The 22,623-nt window shown below is 41.6% G+C and overlaps 1 protein-coding gene across 1 annotated transcript; it reads left to right on the plus strand.

The window, feature by feature from the left end:
* The first annotated feature begins 934 nt into the window (after positions 1–934).
* Positions 935–22,615, plus strand: si:dkeyp-19e1.3 (USP6 N-terminal-like protein). Its single transcript, XM_041037632.1, has 15 exons — positions 935–1,168; positions 2,160–2,190; positions 12,616–12,689; positions 13,242–13,327; positions 13,520–13,559; positions 13,686–13,766; positions 14,155–14,262; positions 14,368–14,477; positions 16,207–16,255; positions 17,572–17,692; positions 17,891–17,985; positions 18,238–18,303; positions 18,530–18,629; positions 19,099–19,251; positions 19,350–22,615. The coding sequence occupies exons 1-15, from the start codon at positions 1,100–1,102 to the stop codon at positions 20,786–20,788; spliced, it is 2,622 nt and encodes an 873-aa protein (XP_040893566.1). The 5' UTR covers positions 935–1,099; the 3' UTR covers positions 20,789–22,615.
* Positions 22,616–22,623: the final 8 nt, after the last annotated feature.

The following is a 22,623-nucleotide window of genomic DNA, read 5'->3' on the forward strand; positions in this document are numbered from 1 at the left end:
AAGCACGTGTTAAGCATGTACTTGGCCTTGAAGATGCTCTTTTTTTCTTTTTCTCCCCTGCACCTGAACATATGTGACATGACCTTGCCATTATTATCAGCATGATAATCATTGTCATGCAACACTGTTTAACACATGGCATAAATTATGTCATTACATACCTTGTCTTTCTTAGTTTAGATCAGTAGTTCCCAACCGGGGGTCAGGACCCTCAAAGGGGTCAAGAGATAAGTATAAACATGGTTGTGAACGTCTGGATAGCTTTACCTCTATGGGGCTCACAAATAGGTGCTAGGGTAGAAGCTAAATTAAACAATCTAAGTAGGAAAAAAGAATTATTTGGGTGATTTGTGGACTGAGGCCATAACCTGTGATGAGGATCATAAGTAAACCTCGCTTCATTTAACTTTGCAGGCCAAACGGATTTGACATTAGACCCAGATAAAGTATGTGGCAGTGGCAGCCCAGTATCACCTGTATGTCTAGGGTTTATCCAACAGAGGGCGCAAGATGACAACTTGTTTTCTTTTTTTGTCAAATGTTTTATGACTAATTCGCTTGCAGCTATTTACTTTGAAGTTTAAAAAAAAAAATCGGTGTTTGCTAAATACCCAAATAACATGGATGTGTCAAGATACATCAAGCTAACCGCTGCTGCTAACCATCTTTAAGTTGGAGAGATTTCTGTTGTCATCAAAACCTCAGCTTAAATATCTGGACAAAACTGGGAAACTGCTTAATTGTTTAGATTTAAATAGTGCATTTGCTAAAACGTACACCGTTCAATTATGATGACTTACCGTGTTTTAAGTCGGTTGCCACACATAAAACAGGGAACCCTCAGCTCCCTCAATGTCGGTCCATAAAAATCGCGCCTCCCGCCGCTGCTCGTGCGCGTGCGTCGTACTGTCACTGGTGTGCCGCCTGCCAGACAGCTGCGGCCAGCTCGCGGCATGTGGAGCTGTGCTGGGCTTTGGTGGGGGGGCGAGTCCGTGGTGACCAGCATCGGTTTGAGCGGAGTTAGTCGACAGTCGGGGGACAAGCCTTGAGCACAGTGACAGCGTTTGGGTGACGGCTCCCCTGGAAAGCGAGGGAGAGAATGAGAATAGTGGATTTTGTTTCTACTTGTCGGTACAGCGCAGCAGAAGAAGGGAAATCGCTCCAAAAGGTAAGAGGCGACGACGGTTTGCTATTGAACTGTTAGCATCTCTACTACAGTACACTGTTTACTCGTCACTCTTTACACAGTTATTAGCGTTGGAGAGGTTAGTATGCGGGTGGCCACTAAAGACGTGTCGCCTGAGTCTCTTTATCTGGTCCTTTTATGTTTTTACAACTTGACTAATTCACTGGAAACCAATAAAGGAAACACTCCCCACTAATTGTAACAGCTACTCGCTCGTGTGCAGCTGGTGGATAACGTTAGTTAACGTGTTATTGAGATGCAGATTTTTGCTGGTTCTTATTCTGGGAACGGTTTACTGTAAGAGTAGATGGCCAGTTTAAAAACCTCTTTGTGGTAAGGACGGTGAATGAGCGCTTCTCTTGGGGAATTTCTGATTTTGCACCACTCTTCACGGGCTTTCCAGCAGCTAAAGGGCACGTAAACCCCTGCCTAGACAAATGTATCTGTGATGGCATCTGACTCTCACTCTCCTTATTTTACTAGTTGTCCACTTCAACAGCATGTTTACTGTTTGGTCTGCGTATGGAGCCAATTCTCAGTCTGTTTAAGATTTCCTGACATTTTCAAGTTCCGCATTTTAATCAATGTATACATAGCAGGTACGAGATAAGTGTCAAAATAAGGAACTATACATGTGGTCGAGATATCAGGGCGCATATATATATACACTTACATAGTTCTTCTCGTGTGAGAAACAGGAATTTACCCTATATACCCCACTACACAGACCACAGATGCTCCAGAATCCAAAAGTAGGCCAGTGACTGGTCTGTATGACATGACATGTCATGCCATGCGTGGTCCCCTCTGGAAGGTTAACTGGGCATTTCACTGGTTCATCTATGGAGTGGGGGAGGATACAGACAGTCTGAGTCAAAGATCTCCAGCAGGATCCAGCTCTCATCCTCTGCCAGATGTCTGGTACTCATTGTTGTACTGTCATTTACCCCCCTCATTGTGTTTTTGTTTTCAGTCTAATGTAGCAGATGTGCACGTTGCTAATGGTGAGTCCTCAGCATTTCTGTCCCTTTCATTGCATCCCTCTTTCTGGTCTTTGTTCCTACTGGTGTAAAATGGTTTGATATCTGATTTCTGTTGAAACGAGAAGCATTGTTCAGAGCTCAAGTCCCAGTGAGTTGACCAGTTGTCTCTTTTACTGTGGTGCGCTTGTGAAGAGTCTCAGTCATCCAGGTCATGATTTTCCAAAAAGAGTTGAATCGAGGGCAACTGGGCTTGGTTGTAGATTCTCAAGACATTTCACCTTTCATCTGAGAGGCTTCCTGGATTTACCGTAATGCCCATTGACAACTAGGGCATTTCAAAGAGGGTGGTCCGATATACAGGATGTGTTTTCCTGTGTGTACATATATATAATTACATTCCTAAATGTATATTTTTGTAAACACCAAGGAAAATCCTTAACTTTGTGCTTTGTTCTGAATCCAGCTAGAGTTTTGAATTTAAGAAACACATGTGAACTGAACATTTATTTGTAGAAAGCTTTCAGGTGCTTGAATGTGGTCTTGAACAATGATCTGACTGCCCTCTCTGATGCCAAAAGGATATGAGCCACGTGTGAGGCATGTGATCCCTTATTTGGTTTTTATGCTCATGAATGGGCCTCAGTCAGCAATGTTATCCTATTCTTTTGTATACTCAGTGTTGATGATTAAGTTCTTTTTATTTTTCTGTTGTGAATCACTACTTATGTCACTATGAGCCATTAAAAGCCATTGATATATATATTTCTTTTCTGGATGAAAGCATTAAACCAGCAATGCACACAGTAAGTTAAACTATACTTTGGTTAACACAACTCAACTAATGAAATATATCTTTTTAATTCGATTAATAGTTTTACTGTCACTAAATCCTAATGTCTTACTCTGAGACCAAATTTGATGTACATCTGTGGTTCCCTCATAACTCCCTTCAATCAGCAGCATTCATTGTATTCTGTTGCAATAATATTATTTCAGTGGAGAGACATCAATAGCCTTTTTGTCTGCCTGAATGGCGGCTTTATGATGAACGTCAAAGGCCTACAAACACAGCAGTGTCACAAAACGCAGCAGATAGTGAAGCTTTTTTGCAAACCACAAAAAAGAAAGGCTTTAGCCTACATCTGCATCCATGCTTATTTTGTCCAAGGTTATAAGGTTCTCAAGCCTATGCCACCACACCTAGGTGTTACTTTGCAGACCTAATACCTAGATCTTCACAATGCCACAATGATGATCATGACTATTAGTGTCTTTATAGGATATTCATATACAACACAAAGAATGATAATTATTAAGAATGTGGTGAATGATGGCCAAGCAGGCTAAAGCATTGTTTTTAAACATTTAAACATTAATCAATTATTTATAAAAAGGACGGATTAGATGACTATGAAAATAATTGTTATTTGCAGCTTTACTTGCCACGCAAAGTGATATTTATACAGCACCATCGTGTGTTGGCCCATTACATTTGGGCTGTCGCATGAGTCTCTGCCAGAAACCGGTGTGACATTTGCATGAGCCCGTTTGTCTATAAATTATCCAAATCTATTCACCACGCTCTATCGTTAGTTAAATTGAGGTCACATTGTTGTTGAGATGGTAGATTGTCTCTCAGCCTGAAAACTGCTGCACCACTAAGGAGATGAGCGATGGCTCCATGGGATAATAACCCAAATAGTTGTTTGTCTTTTGGCACTTGTATAAGGGCTAAACTGGGCTATCTTGGAATTTCCCTTCTATGCTTGCCTTGATTGCCTCTAGTTTGTGTCTTTTTTAGATGGCACTTCAAATTTGTTTTTGCTCCAAATACTTAACCTCCTTCTGTTATTGAATCATAGTGAAATTACAATTTCCCTCCAGTGTAAGGCTGCCTCTCTTCCCTGTAGCATAATCCTCTCTCTCTGTGCTTGTAAACATGATTTGTACATAAAAACTATGATACCAATGGAGTGTGCATCAGTGAACCTATCATAATTTCTGTTTAGATTTTGACTCAAGACCAGCTAACTTTGCACGTTTGGGCCTTTTTCATTTGGTAACATGCTCACTATGTGTTCACCTTCTTGAATTATTAAATCTGTTTGGCGTTGTAAAAACTAGTGCTATGCTGTGGTGCAGCAAGGGGATTGTAGTGGTGTACGGGCAGCAGAAGCATTATTAGATCTCAGTCATGAGCTTATTGATGAACTGACCACTTTCATCTTGCTGCAGTAGAAGCAGATTGTTTGTAAGGATGTTTTTGGAAATTATTAGATACAAGATGGAATTTAAAAATAACATGACCGTAACTGTGAGGTTGCATAACTTCCCTAAACACTGGGCATTTCCCTTCTTCCTTTCTTAACTGTTTATCATTAATTGTTTAACTTCATATTTGAATAGATCAAATATTTATATATAATTCGAGTTTTCAAAGCTTTTAGAAAATAACAATAGTTGTTTATCATGTAATAGCACTAGTTACTCAGATTCTGAGTGAGAGCATTCCACTGGATTCGTTTTTTTGTATTATGACTCCATCCTTGCTAAGAAGAGGATCCATTTATGAGAATGTGGCTTTCTCAGCAGGGTCCTGTGGTTTTGTGTTTATGAATACTGTTCCCTTGACATTCCTGTCCTCCTCATACCACCCCTTGAAAAAAAGTGCTGCCACTCTGGGAAACAGGGCCTCTCTGGCTGGCCTGCTGCTCCAGCATCTAAAACTTTGTGTGGTCATTGTTATATTTAGACACCCCTCTCTCCCCCCAGGTAATGGGGGGAGGCAGTAGCAGGGACCAGAGTTCTCAGCCCAGGTCAGTGAAGTGATAGCATGCCCCCTTCCTCAGACTCCAGGTTGTTATTTCCTTTGTCAGGATGGGGAAAAGGTTGGATAGTTCGGGATGGTGAGTGTTGTTGGTGAACCTATGTTCTGTGTCCTCAGCTTTGGAAAAACGATAAGGCAGAATGACAGTGATAATATAGAGTGGAGCAGAGGAGAAAAGCCCCTTGGGGACAACAAGCTATTCTGAGCCTTGTGCTTTTCCCCAGCCCCTGTGCTCTGGATGTTTCGCCCGTGGGTCACACAGTCTTTGTGTCGCTGCTATTTTCCATGCATAAACACAAACACTACAGCTTTACAAAAGAACGAGAGGGAGACAGAGGAAAGAGAGCCTCAGAAAACAAGTAAGACAAGGAATCTCTTGTTAAGGAGACTCTGTGGCTGGCTATCAAGCAGTTAGATTTTCTCTCATTGGTCTGATTCGGTATCATTCTTGTTCTTAAGTTGATTCCTTACTTTATACCGTCACAGTGGTTTGCTCTTTGAACAACTCCTGAGAGGAACCACTGGGATTAGGGGTAAACAATTGGCCATTGTCTATACATCATCACACCTGCAAAACATATGTTGGGTAGCACAGGGTTTTGACATTTCCATTCTTGTTATGTCTATAAAGGGTGCAGATGGTGCTGATGCATCTTGGCTATATTCACATTATCACTGAATATGTAATGATTGGTCAATACTTGGAACATGCTTGAAGATGACAAGTACAACTTGGGTGTTTTTTGTTTTTCTTACCAGTTACTTGTAATTGTGTATACTCATACTGAATCATTCTCTGGGTTACACTGGAGCATCAAGCCTATAGTCATCCAGTTTGAGCCGCTTTGCTGTGTCTCTGAAGTTCCATCTGGAGGCCATACCTTCCTTTAAAGATGGGGCTGGTGTTGAACATCTCGTACCAGCCTGCTTAGATTTCCTGTGTGGTGACTTAGTGATACCTTATCTTCTTCCTGTTTAGTAAATGCATTTTTAACCACCAGTCAACATTATAGTGAGAGGATCAACAACAACAACAACAAAAAAATCTTAAGTTGTGGTGAGGGTGAATTTGATTGCGGTCCGTTGCAGGAATATGTGAACCTGGAACAGGAGCTAGTCTGTCAGTAACACTGTGGCTACCTGTCCTTCTATAACTCAAGTAAAACATTTCTGATCTATTTTCATAGCTACCTCGCTCCTGCTAAAAATAGAGAAACCTCTTAGTGATCCTGATCTCTCTCTCTCTCCCTTTCTCTCTCTCTCTCTCTCTCTCTCTCTCTCTCTCCAGCTCTCTCTTCTTTTTTCCCTTTTTATTTTCTCCTTCTTTTAGACACATGCATGCTTACATACACACACTGTGTGTCTGACACCCATTAAAAACTGGAGCTCTGAAGCCATCTGGGACTTCAGACTTCTTCATGTGGAAATTGGAGCCATGTGGTCGCTTGTTAGCCTCCTTCCTTTTTCCGAACTGGAATGATACTTGTTCTCCACAATTACCATGAGCCTACAGCATTAAGCTAATGTAATGACAGGGATGAAAACATGCACTGCATTGCAGAACATTCTTTGAAGTTTATTGTTTATTAATTACCAAAATCATTCAGTTACACTTATTCACATCATTTGAATCCCAAAGTCAAAAGAGGTGTCAAATCAGGTGAATGTGGTGTGTGTTGTGATATCTTAAGAAGGTATCACACAGACATGAATGTCTGAATGAAAATATATGGGATAAAGTTTTATCTGTTATATATATCCTTGATATAGCACTAGGTGTCAATTCATATTGTTTTGAGTTTTTAATTTTAGATCTTTTCAAATGTAATACAAAAGAAAAAAGTTTAAAATATAATTTATTAATAGTTAGAATTTGGTAATTAGTGGGTGGTTATTTCAAACCAATGTAACCAACTGGGAAGTGTATTATGAGTTCATGAAGGGCAGATGATGGTTTATGATAAAGTAATAATAAATGACACAGATGTATGATAGGCTCAGCATCGTACAGGAATGCGCTTTGTGAGGGTAACTAGGCTGAATGAGTTCACGGCCCAAACTTGTCTGATCACAGAGCCAGTGCCCTTTGGCTGACCACACAGCATTGACTAATCATCCAGTGGTAAAAGAAAACTAAACATCTGGCGTCATTTGCTTCATCACGCCAGCGGCAATCTGGGGTTAGGGTTTTGAGTGCCAGCCAGATAGAAAACAGTTAGTGAAAATGAAAATGTGATTATATCTCAGTGATCGATAAATCTTTCATTTTCATTCAATTCGTTTCATTTGAGGGTTTCATCTCAAAGTGTCAGTCTACTGATACACACATGCGTACCCTTCACCTAACCCAAACTGTCAGTCATGGGTACATCACTGCACTCTGAGTTTCCAGGATCTCACAGTATGTTCACCACTGCCAGGCTCCTTCTAATCTCAGGCTTTCATTCTAAATTTGTTCTTGTATAATCCTCTGTCTTAAATCTGACTGCTACTCAGATTAAAATTAATTACAAGCCAAATTAGAGATGGTCATGGATCTAGGAGAAATATATAGAGGACTTGGGCTTTATCATCCCAGTGAGATGGGGTAAAAAATAAATAAACACACCAGAAAGTGTGTTAAATTTCAGGGCAATACTCTCATTTTAATTTAATGTAGTTGGTTTGGTTTCTTTGTGTAGACAACTACTATTTCTTGTATTTTCCTTATGTTTAAAATTTTTGTTTACCCTCAGCTAGCGTATTAGACTCTAAGACAGGAATAAATGGCTTATTGCAGGGGTGTCCAAACTGTTCCACAAAGGACCGTGTGGCTGCAAGTTTTTGTTCCAACCAATGAAGAGCACACAGTTTGACCAATCAGCTGTCTGAAGACTGAGATCAGTTGATTAAATGAGTCAAGTCTGGCGTGCTGCTGTTTGGTTGGAACAAAAACCTGCAACCACACGGCCCTTTGTGGAACAGTTTGGACACCTCTGGCTTACTGGATTCCAATGCAGAGACCATCTTACAGCTTTACTTCCTGAAGTAAAATTAGTTGTCTTAATAATTCTACCTCACGACAGTCTAATTATTTATGGCTTTATCAATGACACCTCAGATCATTTGGGTCATACCCAGGCCGAACGCAGCACAAAGATGCAATACGTTTAGAGATATGAAAATTTGGTGATAAATCAACGAAGGACATTTTGTCTGCATCATTGCAGCTTAAAAGCATATAATTAGCCAGATGTGATTCAGAATGCTTTGCTGAAGCTGTTTGTGGTTACAACAGCGCACTGAGAGCTTATATATGCAAGCTAGATTTAGAGCTCTATGTCATAACAGGAAATGATGTCACCTAGGCCTGTGGCGCAAACTTGTTGTATCCTGTAAGCAACCAGATCATCAAAATTTAGCCATACAGGGAAGTGTTTTTTTCACTGCAGATTCAGTGGGATTAACTCTGCTGTTCTAGCCCACTGTTTGCTCACTGTCTAAACTTGGCAACCTACCACTTTCTCATCACTGCTACATTTTTAAACATATATGAAAGGATCTGTATTTTTTTTTTCACGTAAAAGATGTGAATACCTGTTGTCATCTCTCTGCACTAAACTCCCAGCTCACATTCTGCTTGAAATCAACAATTGTTTATCTTTCTTAAAATCTCTAAATCATTTAAATCTTTATTAATGTCTTTTCCTCACGCCTACACTCCTGCGTACTATACACTCCCCCAAGTGTGATGTTCAACTGTATTCGCACGATATCTCTCCCACTTAGGGACCTTCTCTGCTGCTTATTCACTTTTTTTCCGCCAGTTGCACCACAACTACCCACCTTTATTGTCACCACTTGAAAAGAGCTGTTCAAAGTACATTTCTTGAAACCAACCAGGGGATGTAATGCTTTTTGACAGGGTGCCCATTGAGGACAGCCTCAGCTGTGTTGGTGACTCACAAGCAAAATACCGGGAGTGTAAATGTGAACTGACCACCATGTGGTCTTACTCACATCTTTTTTGCTAACTATAAAATGCCAGGTCAGGATAATTTGAGGCTTTTGTCAGTAAAAGGGTTTTTTCTTGGTTGGAGGAAGACCTGTTTTGTTGTCATACTCTTTTTGCAGTTCTCATTGAACCTGTTGTTGAAGGAGTGGCAGTCACTGGTTTCCTTTTCTTCCTGAACCCAACACAATACTATCAGTAGTCTGGAGACTCAACACAGGAAGTAAGCAGCTGGGACCTAAAGATGAAGCATAACAGACCTTTTACACCAATATACCCAGTAGACAGCAACAAAAAATGGGATGGACCTTGAAGTTGGTTGGGTTTTGCTTATAATAATTCTCACAACTTTTGCTTTGCTTTTGTCTGGTATCCATTTGCCAACAAATATAGTTTTAGCTCTGTGTATCCTAGTTACCAACGGCAGCAATGTTACAACTTACCAGGTGCAGTGAGAAGTGATGGGATTATGCTGCATTCCACACAATGTTTATATTTTCACATATTTAAATCAATAATATACTGTATGTCCACTGTGGCAGTTGGCATATTTTTCAGATTTTGCAGTGGCTTATTCATATAAACATAATATGCAAATGGGCTTCAACACATCAGCTCTTATGTAAAAGGTTTTCGTAGTTCAGATGCCATTTTAATTACTTCCATTACTGGAGAGAGCAACAATTTACAGAAAGTTACTGACCCCAGATTTACCTTAATTTCTTTTTTAAACCTTATCACACTTGATTTGTAGCCTGCATATAAAGTAGCAGCCAGACAATTTTCCCTTATTATATGATATAGGTCAGTGGCACCACCTTTCAGTAAGCACTCTGCTTTTCAGAAAAAATATGCTGATGCCCCAAACAATCTGAAATATCCTGACCTGAGGTGGGCAAGAAAAGGGAAATGGTAAAATAGAAAAGCACAGAACAGCAGAGTCCATTTGTTCAGTGTTTCTGGTTTCACTGACCACCTGTTAGACAGGTTCAGCTGTTCTTTTGACGGAGAAGACAGGATGCTGTGGAGCTAGAGATGAGGTATATGGTTGAGGTTTCTGGTACCTGATACTACTGCAGAAGAAAAATGAATTTCCCCTTGTTTTTTTATAATAATAATGTTATTATTATTATTTACCTTTTACCTTTACAACATCCATGATAGTTAGAATAATGTATAGTGTAAACTGGTTTCAGATAATCTCTGCTTATTATATTTCAACACTGTATGTCACCAGAATCAGTGCACTACCAGGGTGAAAGGAATCCTGAAATTCCATGCCCTGCGACCTACCCTCTGAAACTGATCTGTCGTGTTTCCAGATCAAGATGTAAATGATGTTAGGGAAATGTCACATTGCTTAGGACAAAATGTCTCCTAGTCAGCACCAGGTGTAAGGGTTTGCAGGAAAAAAAAAAGCTAAAGGGTCTTTGTGAGAGGTGGCAGGTGCCCTCACACCTGTTGCTGTAAGGCATTCCAGGCATACATACCACCTGAGGCCTCAGCTGGCTTCATATGCTGTCAGGCGTCAGTGAAAGTATCCTTCGGTGCACAGCATTTGTTGCACTGGGCTCGCCTGTAGAGATTTTGTTACAGTGTCCCAGAAAGCCTCTGAGTGGTTCCAAAGAAAATCAATTATGAAAAGTTAATTTTATTTTTAAATGCCTTAGTTTTACCTACAAAACAATTTAAAAACCTAATTCCCTTTAGATATGCCCCCCCCCCTATTTGAAGACTTTTACTTGAATTTCTCATCTTGGGCATTTGTCCCATGACAGCATTTAAATGTGAAGCGTAACAAAGGCCTACTTGTGTAAGCTGCTCCTTAAAATAAAGTAGCGGGTAGTTTCTAACCCTGATGCTTTAATGCCTACAGTACATTCAAAGGGTGCGACTTCTTTTATCTGTTTTCTTCTACTGTGCCTGCTAGGTGTAGCTGGCATATTCTTGATATCCAAACATCCCTCTGAGATGCTGATCTGGCAAAGGAGCGGTGAGGCTGTTCTCTCTTGGGTGTTTATTCAGCCCTGACAACTGCTAAACAGCCGAACCGTGCTGGCAGAGCAAATCAGCCCAGGGAAGGCTTAAAGGGGCCAGACTGGGGTCAGGTGGTGGAGGGGGGGGGGGGGGGGTTACTGTGAGAAAAAGGGAGGGGGAGAGACTCCAGGAGCATCTGAGTTCTGGGTTCACCACTCTGACTTTAGTTGGCCACTTCTCTGTTTCTTTTCTTGTCTTTTGAGTACTGTGAGTTGGCACCAGTGTGGCTTTATGTGCACACAGGCATGGGTTGCTATATGTATGAACTTGCATACACACGGTAGAAACATAAAGTCCCACAGCTGTCACTGTGTCATACCTTAACCCATCCGCCATCCTTTCTTTCTGTATGTATTTTTCCAGTTGTTCAAGCTTAAAACGGTATAAAATGAACCCATCTGAGTCTGCATCCAAAAGTCAAGGAGGGAAAAGAGGGGAAAGCTCACTTGGAAGCATTTCATAGCACAGATTATTTGGTGTTGTGAGAGGTTTAGAGATTTGGTCTAAACCATCTTGATCCTCCCTCAGCCTGTCCTGAGCTGCCCTTATCAAACAAATAAACTGAATTTAAAATTTAAGCAAATTTGGAAGAAGGTGAGGAACACTGTTTTTAAAAACCCTGAACAGCCAGAGGCAGTCACATGTACCATGTTTGAAGTGTAATGCCTTTTTTTTCTGTATACTTTATGAAACCACTTGAATGTGAAATGGATTCATTCTTATTTTTCTTCTGTTTATTTCAAAAATAACCACATAATGTGCACTTTACCCCCAATTATCACCTCACACTGTGAATCTGTGAACACAAGCTGTTGTCTGATGGCACCAATAATTTCTCAGCATAAGCTGACAGGACACATTAACAGAAAGGTGGTGAACACCTTGTGGCTTCTTCACTCTTGGCTCCTTACAGACCCCAGCATGCAGCGGCACTTATTTTAAAAGTGCAAAGTGTGTTGTGGGCCTTGTGACCACACGCTATTGTACTGAGAAGAGGTATAACCCTGGCTTTGAATGGCGATGTGTCAGATGTGTTACTGATTCTTTTGGGTTTTGGTGATGGATAAGTAAGCAAGCAAGTTAGTTAATGTTAATCTGATGGTGAGACGCATGGAGAGAAGATGTAGCATGCAATGGGGTCTTTTTCATCTTAAATAATTTAAGGCAACTGCAGTTTCACCACCTGAAGTGATGCCTGCTCTGTGGCCTAGATATACCTTCTGTTTTGCTTGTTTGTTTTTTGTAGATTTAATGGACAATTCTCAGACAAATGAAACCCACCAATAGCACAAAGTAGTCACATGACCATCTGTAGGTTCAAGCCCCTGTCAGAAATCAGTCACCCTTCCAAAACGTTTCACCACTGTTATCATGTTCGTGTTTTACATTAAAACAGAACATATCCATTTTATGCCTAGTAATTAATTAATAATGTATGTGACAATCATTCCATGCCCTCTCCATATTGTAGACAATAAAAAGAGTAGAGATCAGTAAATCACCAGGCTACAGTATCTTATAAATGTCATTATTTGGTCACATTGATATGGTTTATGCCAATTCTGATGATTATTTTTTTTTTCTGTTTCAGATTTTGACATGAAGAAGGACATAGACACGTTAATAGCAGAGGAACGTGCTGAGATCATCTCTAAATATGACAAGGTGAGTGTGTACACAGGAAGGACACTGTTCATGAAAGTCTTGATTGTCAACCAGACCGGAGGAGATCATGATTTTTGTTACGTAGCGAGGCCCTGAATGGCGCCTGCAATGTGAGAACTCAGAGTAGATTTGTTACCAACAGACAGTGGAAACTGGATTACTTGGAATGATCAATTAATGACAGGATGGCGGTGAATGTTTGCATTTGTGTGTCACAAATTGGGGTTAAAACCCTTTTGAGTGCTCCTGTTAGGAAGGGGAAAACAGGACCACATGTGAAAGAGAGGACAAAAAGGTTTAGTCCATTTAGTGTCTGTTGGAATAAACCAGTAAGGCAGGAAAAAAAATCCCCTGAAAATTAGGTTTTCACACCTAGCTCTGTTGGTAAAACGTGAAACATCCTCTCTCATGCTGTCATCAGTCTATTCACGTGTCTCAAAATATTACCTACCCGTTTACAGCTACACTAGCACCATCTTAAGTCACTTTTAAACTGTTTATTTTGCATACAATATTTTCTAATACACGGGTTATGGTATGTGGATGTTTCAGGGCAGGCAGGACGGTGTCAAAATTGACCCATGGGAGGATGCTGACTACAGCATCTTTAAGGTCACTGACCGCTTCGGCTTCCTGCAGTAAGTTACCTGACTTAAAGCTCTTCGCAGCTTCCTTGTAGTGGTTTGAATTCTTAGGGAACACCTTCATTTGTGCCTCTGCTCCACTTTCTCTCTCATCTTTTTCACATTGTGATGATGTCTTATATTATTATTAAACTTCGGTTATCCTATTTCTGATACATGTTGTGCATTTCTGCTTTTCTGCTCCAGTGAAGAGGAACTGCCAACACCCAGTGCACTTGAAGAGAAGGTATGAACTTCAGTTTTTTTTCTTTCTATAGCAAGTCCAGATTTTGACCTTGCACAGGATATACAGTATTTAAACCCTTTCACATATGCAGTGGACCAGATGTATATCTGTTTTTCATCTCCCCAGCAAAAGCAACAGGAGTTAGAGCGAGTGGAGAAATGGCTGAAGATGGTGAAGAAGTGGGACAAGTACAGGAACAGTGAAAAGGTGTGTAACTCAGCAGTGACACACATCAAACATCAACAAACTCAGACACACCAATCCACTGTCTCAATTTAGCCCTGGCTTCCCTTTTTCAGCTAAACTATGTGATTTATCATTTCCATTTCTCATAATAATCTGTTTTCCATTCCCATTTTAACCACCGCTTATTCCTTTATCCCTCCCTTCTCTCCAGTCTAGACAGCTAAAGCAAATACATAAGTGCATGTGATGAGTCCTTGTCATTCAAGAGGGTTAATAAGGGAACACCCCACAGAGCAGCATTGATATGTGACCCTCCTCTCCTTGTTGTTGTTGTGGTGAAGACTGTATCTCTACGCTTAGAGGGTCCCTTTTCATGTCTGCCCATATGTCTCTTTCACATGTGTTTCAGTTGGTGAAGCGTGTATATAAAGGCATCCCTCTTCAGCTGAGAGGCCAAGCGTGGGCCTTGCTTTTGGACATAGAAAAAGTCAAAAGCGATAACGAGGGAAAATATGAAGTATGAATCTTGATAACTGTTCCTCTAAAATACTTTAAAAGAGACAATTCTAACTGTCATCTAGTCTGTCATCTAAAATGTATTTGTCCTTTTTCTGTCCTCCAGGAAATGAAGCAGCATGCTCGTGACTTCTCCACAGAGATCAAGCAGATCGACTTAGACGTCAACAGAACCTTCAGGAACCACATTATGTTTATGGATCGCTTTGGAGTCAAGTGAGTTCTTAGCTTCACTCAGCAGAAAGCTGCGTGGAACTTGTATTTCAAGTATTTCTACAAATGCCACTGATGCAGTGTGAGGTCTTCTTCATTCCCTCATTTTACATCACTGCCACCCTAATGAATTATATTAGAAACCCTGAGTAATTTGTGCCTATCCTGAGCAAACACACAGCTTATATTGACCACTGAAGTGACACAGTTATAGGTAGCTTTCATATCAAATGTCCTCAGCCTCTTTTGTCAAGTTCTTGTTTTTGTTTTCTGTGTCACCTCACATGTTCATGTTTGCCCTCACTGACTCTCCTGCAGTGTGTGACCTTTGGTTTAAACCTTGAAACGGCCCCCTCCCCCCAACACACACACACACACACACGCACGCACACACACACACACACACACACACACACACACACACACACACACACACACACACACACACACACACACACACACAAAACCAAAGCGGTTGTTTCCTCTTCTCAGTGTTTTATTAGCCTTCCTGTCATTGCACGAAGCACCACAGGAAATGGCATTCATACAGAAATGTTCACTTACGTGTGCGCAATAACACTGCCCACAGTGTTAACTGGTGACAACACATCCATATTATGCTAATAAAGAGAAAAATAATAACTTTTGCAACACAAACACACTTTTTCGCTTGGTGATTGTGGGGACAGTTGTGATAGCTTCTGGTTTGTCTTTGTCAGTTTAATTCTGAGTGTGTGACTGAGTGCTCCGTTCTTGCTCTCTGTAGTGTACTTCCCCTTCAGTTTGGCCTACTCAGTCCAAGCAGACCAAAACACCACTCCATCCTGCTTGGCTGCCCACTCCTTCCCTGCAAGTCAACAGCTGTCTCACTGACACTGAGACATTGACAACTATTTAAAGCTCCTTTCCTGTCTCTGTCACTGTCTGTAAGACATGTATTTACTATATAGGCCTGGAGGGGAGACATCCTCTCTATGTCTTCATTATACTGTATTTGTTAATGCCCCTGTTCCACACACACTCACATACACATGCGCTTACACAATGGCTGCCTTGTGTTCTCTGTCTGAAACAGTTGAAACTCCAGATGTAATCAGCCGTGCAGCGCACACCCCTGCGGTCATAGAAACTGAGTAGAAGCTGCATGCTTTGGAAGGAATTATATGATGAAAATCTTTTTATGATATTCATGTATCACAGTATCTGCTCACATACGTGAAATCATTTTGAAGAAAAAATCCACTTTAGGTGTCATCTCACTGTTCCCTATAAGCAGAAATCCATAAAAATGTGATTTTTTTAGGATCCGTCTTTTTTAAATTCCGAGTGTCACCACAGCACTAATAGATCACAGAAGTCCTTTCACACGTGCCCTTCAGTAAAATAAAGTGTTGTTGCACTGGGGAATGTTGGATAGCTCGGGTGTAGGTCTCCCTGGGACAGAAGAAAAGACTATCCACACATACACACACGCACACAGATTTACTCAAACACGACCAGGATGATATGATGCAGCCAAGGTTTGTCAGCCTCCTCAGAAATATCTGCAGCTGTTTTGAGTCTGATTGTGCTGATTGATGGAGTTAATTTAGGGATGAGGAGGTTGTGTAATCATTTGTCATGTGGCCTTGGGGAGTCAGCTGTACTCCAATACATTGTTTTAACTTGTTCAATTGTTGCTAAGGAATCACATCCTTGTTTTTAACTGGTGGTTTCTCTGTTCCCTCTCAAGGCAGCAAGCGCTGTTTCACGTACTGGCAGCTTACTCTGTCTACAACACGGTAAGTGTGTTTACGTGTGTGTGTGTGTTTATATGTGTGTGTTACATAATATGGAGGAGTCTTGTGTAAACTGGCTGTAGAGCAAAAGCAGCAAGCCAGTGGCGCAACAGCTGCAAGTCCACCAAGCGCTTTAGTTTCCATACAGCAAAGAACAGGCCAAGCTCTCTAAACCCATCTGTTCTTGTTCTTGTTCAGAGCCTTGGGTGAGATCTTTTATTCATGAGTGTGACTCAGCCTGAATGTACAGCAACACAGTGTTAACAGTCAGACCACCAGTGAACCCACATCTATACTCAGCACTCACATCATTAAACCAAGTTTCCCTTTGACTCTACATGTAAAACTAGTAAAGTGAAAGCAAAATCGTCGCTTTTCAAAGTACAGAATGCAGAACATTAACCAGTTCTAGTTTCTCTAAGTCGTGAGGATTTTTTTTCCTTGTTTTATGTAATAATAATGTGAATATCCTGAGATTTTGGATTGTTCTTATAAAACAAGAGGCTTCAAGCTTTAGGAAATTGTAATCAGCATTTTTCACTACTTCCAAAGACAGTCACTTGTACAGTATAGTACATCTCCCCATATGCAAATACAGTCCATGTCTGTTTTTCTGATTTGGTTCTGTAGTTGGTTCCTGTGTGGTAGAGGTGTTTTAGCCAGAGGAAATGGAAATGTGCTGTTGCCGTTTTCCTTTTTCCCCTCTTCTCACACACTGCTCATAAGAATCTGGGTCAGTAGGAGAGCACGAGAAAGAGAGAAAGGAGGGAGGGAGGGATAAGGGAGAAAAGTGTGTTTGTCCTTTTCACCTATGTGATGGTAGAGAAGAATGCAGAGAATGTGTAACTAAAGTGTAACACTAATTAAATCTACTGTACTTCCTTGAAAGGATATTTTGGAGTGTCCATTTCTAGCTGTGCAATAAATCTGCTTAATATGGACAAATACCAAGTGGTTGTCTCTTTTTGTGTATCTATGCTTGCCAAGGGCAATGTGTTTAGTGTAAATCACAGAACCATGGTGGAGTCAAATTGGTTTTGAAAGCTGAAGACATGACATTGCTGAGAACGTATTTTGGGCTTCAGTAAATATTTGAACAACCTTTGGTAAAAATGTTTATAATCCTGTAGCTGCATGTATGGTCTGTAGCTCCTCCTGTGTAGTAAAACCGCACACATCCACAGTCTACCTTCACAGACCACATCAGACATTCAGGTGCTCTCCTCCCTCTATGTCTGTGCTCTTTTAAATTATGAATAACTCCTCTCATTTTCCCATTCTGTTTAATTGAACCTGTCTCTTCTCCCGTGTTCCCTCAGGAGGTGAGCTACTGCCAGGGGATGAGTCAGATCGTTGCCATCTTGCTCATGTACCTGAATGAGGAAGATGCCTTCTGGGCTCTGTCCCAGCTCCTCACCAACAGCAAGCATGCAATGCACGGTGAGACAGAGGAAGAAATGAAGATTGAAGGGGGGTGGGGATGTTTGGACGTATCAAATAATAGGATCAAAGCATAAAATATATGAGGTCACTGCTGATTTGTTATTCATGTACTTACTCATTTCTAATTATGTCTCTATGTCCATCACCATTCACCATTTATGGCCTGCTGATTCTTTTTTTTTTTCTTTGTACTAGGGTTCTTCATCCCGGGATTTCCCAAGCTGCACCGTTTCCAGGTCCACTATGACCTGATTCTCTCCAAAATGCTGCCTAAGCTGAAGAAACACCTGGTGAGTCACAGTACATCTGTATGACTTATGTTTTCTGTCCATGCAGCAGCCATGGAGCTACAATAATGAATTAGAAGGTCATGGGCTGCAGTTGATTTAATCTGGTCATTTCTCATTATCTGATTAATGGATGTTGCAAAAGGCCACATGTTCAGAGTCAGGACTATGTGGAAAGTAAGATTTACAACTGAGAACAGATTATAAGGAGCGACTTCCCATCGAGACTATTTCTCACTAATTCCTGCCCCACAGGACAAGGAGCAGATGACAACAGGGATTTACACCACCAAATGGTTTCTCCAGTGCTTCATTGACCGAGTGAGTATTTCACACATGAACTGTTGTAGAATATTAACAGCACAAACGATCCATATCCAGATCTTCCCAATTTATATCTAGTCCCAGATGTATTCTGTTTTTAAACTCAGGCATTACTACTATATTACAGCGTGTTCCCTTGCTTTTCTTAGCACCACACTTGAGGTTGTTTTATATTATTTTTTAATCAGACTGACTCTCTGCCGCCATGTGTTTTACATAACAGACCCCATTCACCCTCACCCTGCGTTTATGGGACATTTACATATTGGAGGGAGAGAAGATGCTAACTGCCATGGCGTATACAACCCTGAAGTTACACAAGAGTGAGTATGAGGCTGATTGCATTATCTGCAGTGCTGTGCTAAATAAGTCAAACCAGCTTCATGGCCAGACAGATCCACAGCTGCTGTTGCTATAACAGTAAATGTAACTGTGCGGATTTCATGGCACGCTGCCTCATGCTTGGCTGCCTCCTAACAGGATGGCTTACATAATGCAAGTGGCTAGTTGCTGTGGAGAAGAATCGAAAGCCGACTTTTCATTGGATGTTTGCACAAGCATCGCCTCAGCACATTGGCCAATTTCTTGAAAAAGCACTTTTTTGACAGGCTGTTGTTGTAAAGTAGCTTAAAGAGAAGCCTCTGCCATGTAGTACTGTCTTTAATGATGTAATTTCTAATAATGGTTTACCATATCAGAGGTCACCTGACATTCAACCTTATAGATTAGTGTCACCCATTCTATGAGTTAAATTGCCTCTCTTTTGTGTCTTTGTTGTGTGTGTCCAAACAGAGCGTCTGCAGAAGCTTCAGTTAGAGGACCTGAGGGAGTTTCTCCAAGAGCAGCTGCCTGCTTCTTTCTTACTGCCTGATGATGTGGTGATTGAACAGTTACAGACTGCTATGTCTGAGCTACGCAGTAAAAAGCTGGACCAACCTCCTCCAGGTGCAGTTGTGTTCTCATATTCTTTTATTTTTGTTATTGTATAAAGCTTTTCCTCCCCCTTTACTGATGTGTTCCTTATCTTCCATTTCCTTTTTTAGCCAAGTCAGACGAGCTTCCAAAGAAACCTCTGGGTCAAAAGAGACCGGTTGTCCTACTGCCGCTGCAGCCTGACTCTCCTCTGGAGGTCAAAATAAATCTTCAGCCCCACAGCCAGCCCAGTACAGAGACCCAGCAAACAGACAGCATCACCTTCCACCAGACCCCTTCTCCTCCAGAACCCCAGGACTCAAGAAGCCTCTCCGGCGCTAACACACCTTCCTTGCCTTCACCAGATCCAGTCGTAGTCCATACGCAAAGAACACCTTCTCCTGTAGAGCCTTGTAAAGTGCCTCCATTACCTCCAAAAGCAAGCAAACCGTCTGCTATGGTCAGGTTGGACAGAGATGTGAAGGAGCCACATCCACAGTATAGCCAGACAGAAAACACGAGCGAACCGGTGAGCCAGCCTGGAGACCCAGAGAACCAGGAAGAAACTGAGGATTGGCCCCCACCCTATGAACCGACTTCCTTGGATACTTTTACTGTGCAGGCTGAGGAAGGGATCATAGACCTTCCAGATCTGCCACCTCCACCTTTCTTTTACCCTGAGGAGAATGACCAAATGCCTCTGGGTGGTGTATCACCCTGTCTAAGGACTGGGACTGGTCTGGAGATCCAGCGCCACTCTCCTTCTCCCCGCTCAGCCTCACCACTGGTCACTCAGATGAGGCCTTCAAAACCAGGCCCAAAACCACCCAAGTCTCTTTATGCCACACAGGAAAAACCTCCTCCCCCAAAGCCTTCTCTTCCCCCCCATGCCTTCTCCTCCTTGTCCACCTCCACCTCCTCTCCCAGACTTTCTTCCCCAAAGCTGACCAAGTTCCCAGTCTCTCTCTACGTTCCAGGGCCCACGGGAGACAGACGGCCCTCCAACACCTCACAGTATGACAACCTGTCGGAGGCTGATGAGGATGATCGCTATCTGGAGAGGCTGCTCAGCTCCACTCCTGACAAAATTCTCAGCATGCACAGCAATCCTCCACATACCATAAACCAAGACTACGACCCTGCTCTCTACCCTCTGCCTCCACCTCCTGTCTTTATCCCTCCTTCCCCTTCTCCTATTCCCCCCTCACTGTGCGTTCTCCCCAGTTTGCCACAGGAGCCTGAATATGTAGGAGAGGACAGCTGGGTGGAGGACTCCATCATCCCCCCTCCTCCTCCTAGTTTTGCTGACAGACTCACTCCCTTCCAGTGTAGTGCCGCCAGCTGTTCAGACACACACAGAGCCACCTCGCCCAGTTACTCTAAGCCTTTCCCCAGGGCCCCAAGGGACCATTCTGCCTTCCCAGCACCACTGTTGTACACGGGGTCTCCCCCGGGCCACCCCAGGCCCTCAGGACAGTCAGCAGTAGGCATACCCCTGGTCCAGTCTAGCCCAGACTTTTGCAAGGTGTCTCCAGGTGGACAGCAGCTGCCCAAATCAGTGACCTTTTGAAGTTTCCAAGTATCATTCAAGTGTTACTGATTATGTCAGTATGATTCAAACTCTCTGTCAATGCTTGATTCATTTTCAAAGCCATTTAAGAAGTGAAAGGCCAGTAGCTACTCCATGTGTCAAAGGTTTCCGTGTGTTTGTGTGTGTGTGTGTGTGTGTACGTGTGTGTGTGTGTGACAGGACCTTTTTCATTGATATGTACAGATTTCTGTGATACTTGCACCTTTTTTTGTAAGGGCAGTTAACTTTTCTAAGCGTCAAACTTGTATTTAAAACTGCTGTTTGTGTTACTGATTGCTGCACAAAAAACAAGGGTATGAACTTGTCCAGTGTGTGAGACAGTTTGATGTACGGTAATGACAAATTTACCCAGAAATAAGGTGAGCCAATACCAGCTGCGTGTTTCACCATTGCTTCATCTCCAGTTACTTTAATTTTGTTCCAACAAAGTGTCTTAACCTGATCACAGCGCACTGAGGGGTAGCAACTCTAACTCAAGGGCTTCTGAGGCTGCAGCGTAAGGTCGTCTTTTGCTAAAGCACCAAAAGCCTATACATTTGTACTGCATTTATGGTAAATTGTGAGCAGGCTCACACATCTTAAACGTATGGCAAACTATAATGAGAAATCGTTAATATAACACAGTTTCTTTACTGTATCTTTAGGTCAATACTTGATAACAAAGGACCACTAAACCAGGTTGCACCAAAGCAGTTTGCATGTGAACTTTTAAAAGGATTGCTAAAGTTGACACCACCAGCAGCAGAGAAGGCATAGTGCAATGTGTCACTGGTATAAATACTTATGGTAGTTCCAGGCAGGTTGCGGTGGGTACTCTGTGGGTATTTTGCTGCTTTTTTTTTTTTTTTCAAGTTTTAAATTGTTTTGTTGGGATGCTGTCAATTTCAAAGAAATAGTTCCAGTTTTATATCTGTTTGTCTGACGCTTGATTTCACCTTAATAATGTAGTGTTTCATGTATATATGCATGCACCTATCAAGGTTAAATAAGGTGGAAATATAAGCCTAAGATGGTGATTGGCACATGTTTGTGAAGAGTAGCTCCCTCTAGTGGTTGGAAGCATCACAGATTGACAGCGGTTCTAAAATGAAGCCCCTGCATTTTCGAACACAGTCCCTGGCCATGACATAAATGCTACCTATAATGCTTGTTTATGAATGTGCACGTAGTAAGCTAGATTTAAGAAAACAAGGACAGACTCCTTTATCACACAGTTCTGAATCCAAGCTAAATTTCTTCATATGCACAGCCATAATTTAGAGCCATTGCAGTGACTTTGTCAAATTATTTTAAATGCGCACAGCAAAAGTTCTTGAGAAATGGAAGTTGAGCCATAATATAGTGTACAAGGACCTAATAGTAAAACATGTTTATATTGTTGTTTCATTCAGTTATACTGTATATTACATTATATACTGTCTCAACATCAGTTGTTTTGTTTTTTTGCACTGACCTTTGTTACTACCAAGAGGTTTTGCTATTCTCTGTAAGTATTCAGTTGTTTTCTAATGGAGTTCCAGGTTACTGCTAAGAAAATGTTTTTTAATTTCATCCACAGATGTTAACAGATGTTTAATGGCTTGTTCATGAACTTTGGTCTGGCTGCTGTGATTCATACCCAAGAACTTGCATCTTGGCCTTCACACAAATATGTTTGGCTGGAGTATTTTTAAGTCATGTGACCTGACCACCAATTGTACATCATTGCTCCTTTTATGGATGTGGTTGACATCAGTGATGCTACAGCTCAGACCAAAGCTTGTGTACATTTATGCATCTAATTATATTATAAAGAGATAAACCTTAGATGTCTG

The sequence above is a fragment of the Toxotes jaculatrix genome, chromosome 5, assembly GCF_017976425.1.
Source record: "Toxotes jaculatrix isolate fToxJac2 chromosome 5, fToxJac2.pri, whole genome shotgun sequence".
NCBI lineage: Eukaryota > Metazoa > Chordata > Actinopteri > Toxotidae > Toxotes > Toxotes jaculatrix.

Excerpts from the sequence above, each read along its gene's own strand:
- si:dkeyp-19e1.3 (XM_041037632.1), top strand. The coding sequence starts at position 1,100 with ATGAGAATAGTGGATTTTGTTTCTACTTGTCGGTACAGCGCAGCAGAA. Across the intron at positions 17,693-17,890 it reads CAGCAAGCATGCAATGCACG|GGTTCTTCATCCCGGGATTT; the intron begins GTGAGACAGAGG and ends TCTTTGTACTAG. Across the intron at positions 17,986-18,237 it reads CTAAGCTGAAGAAACACCTG|GACAAGGAGCAGATGACAAC; the intron begins GTGAGTCACAGT and ends CCTGCCCCACAG.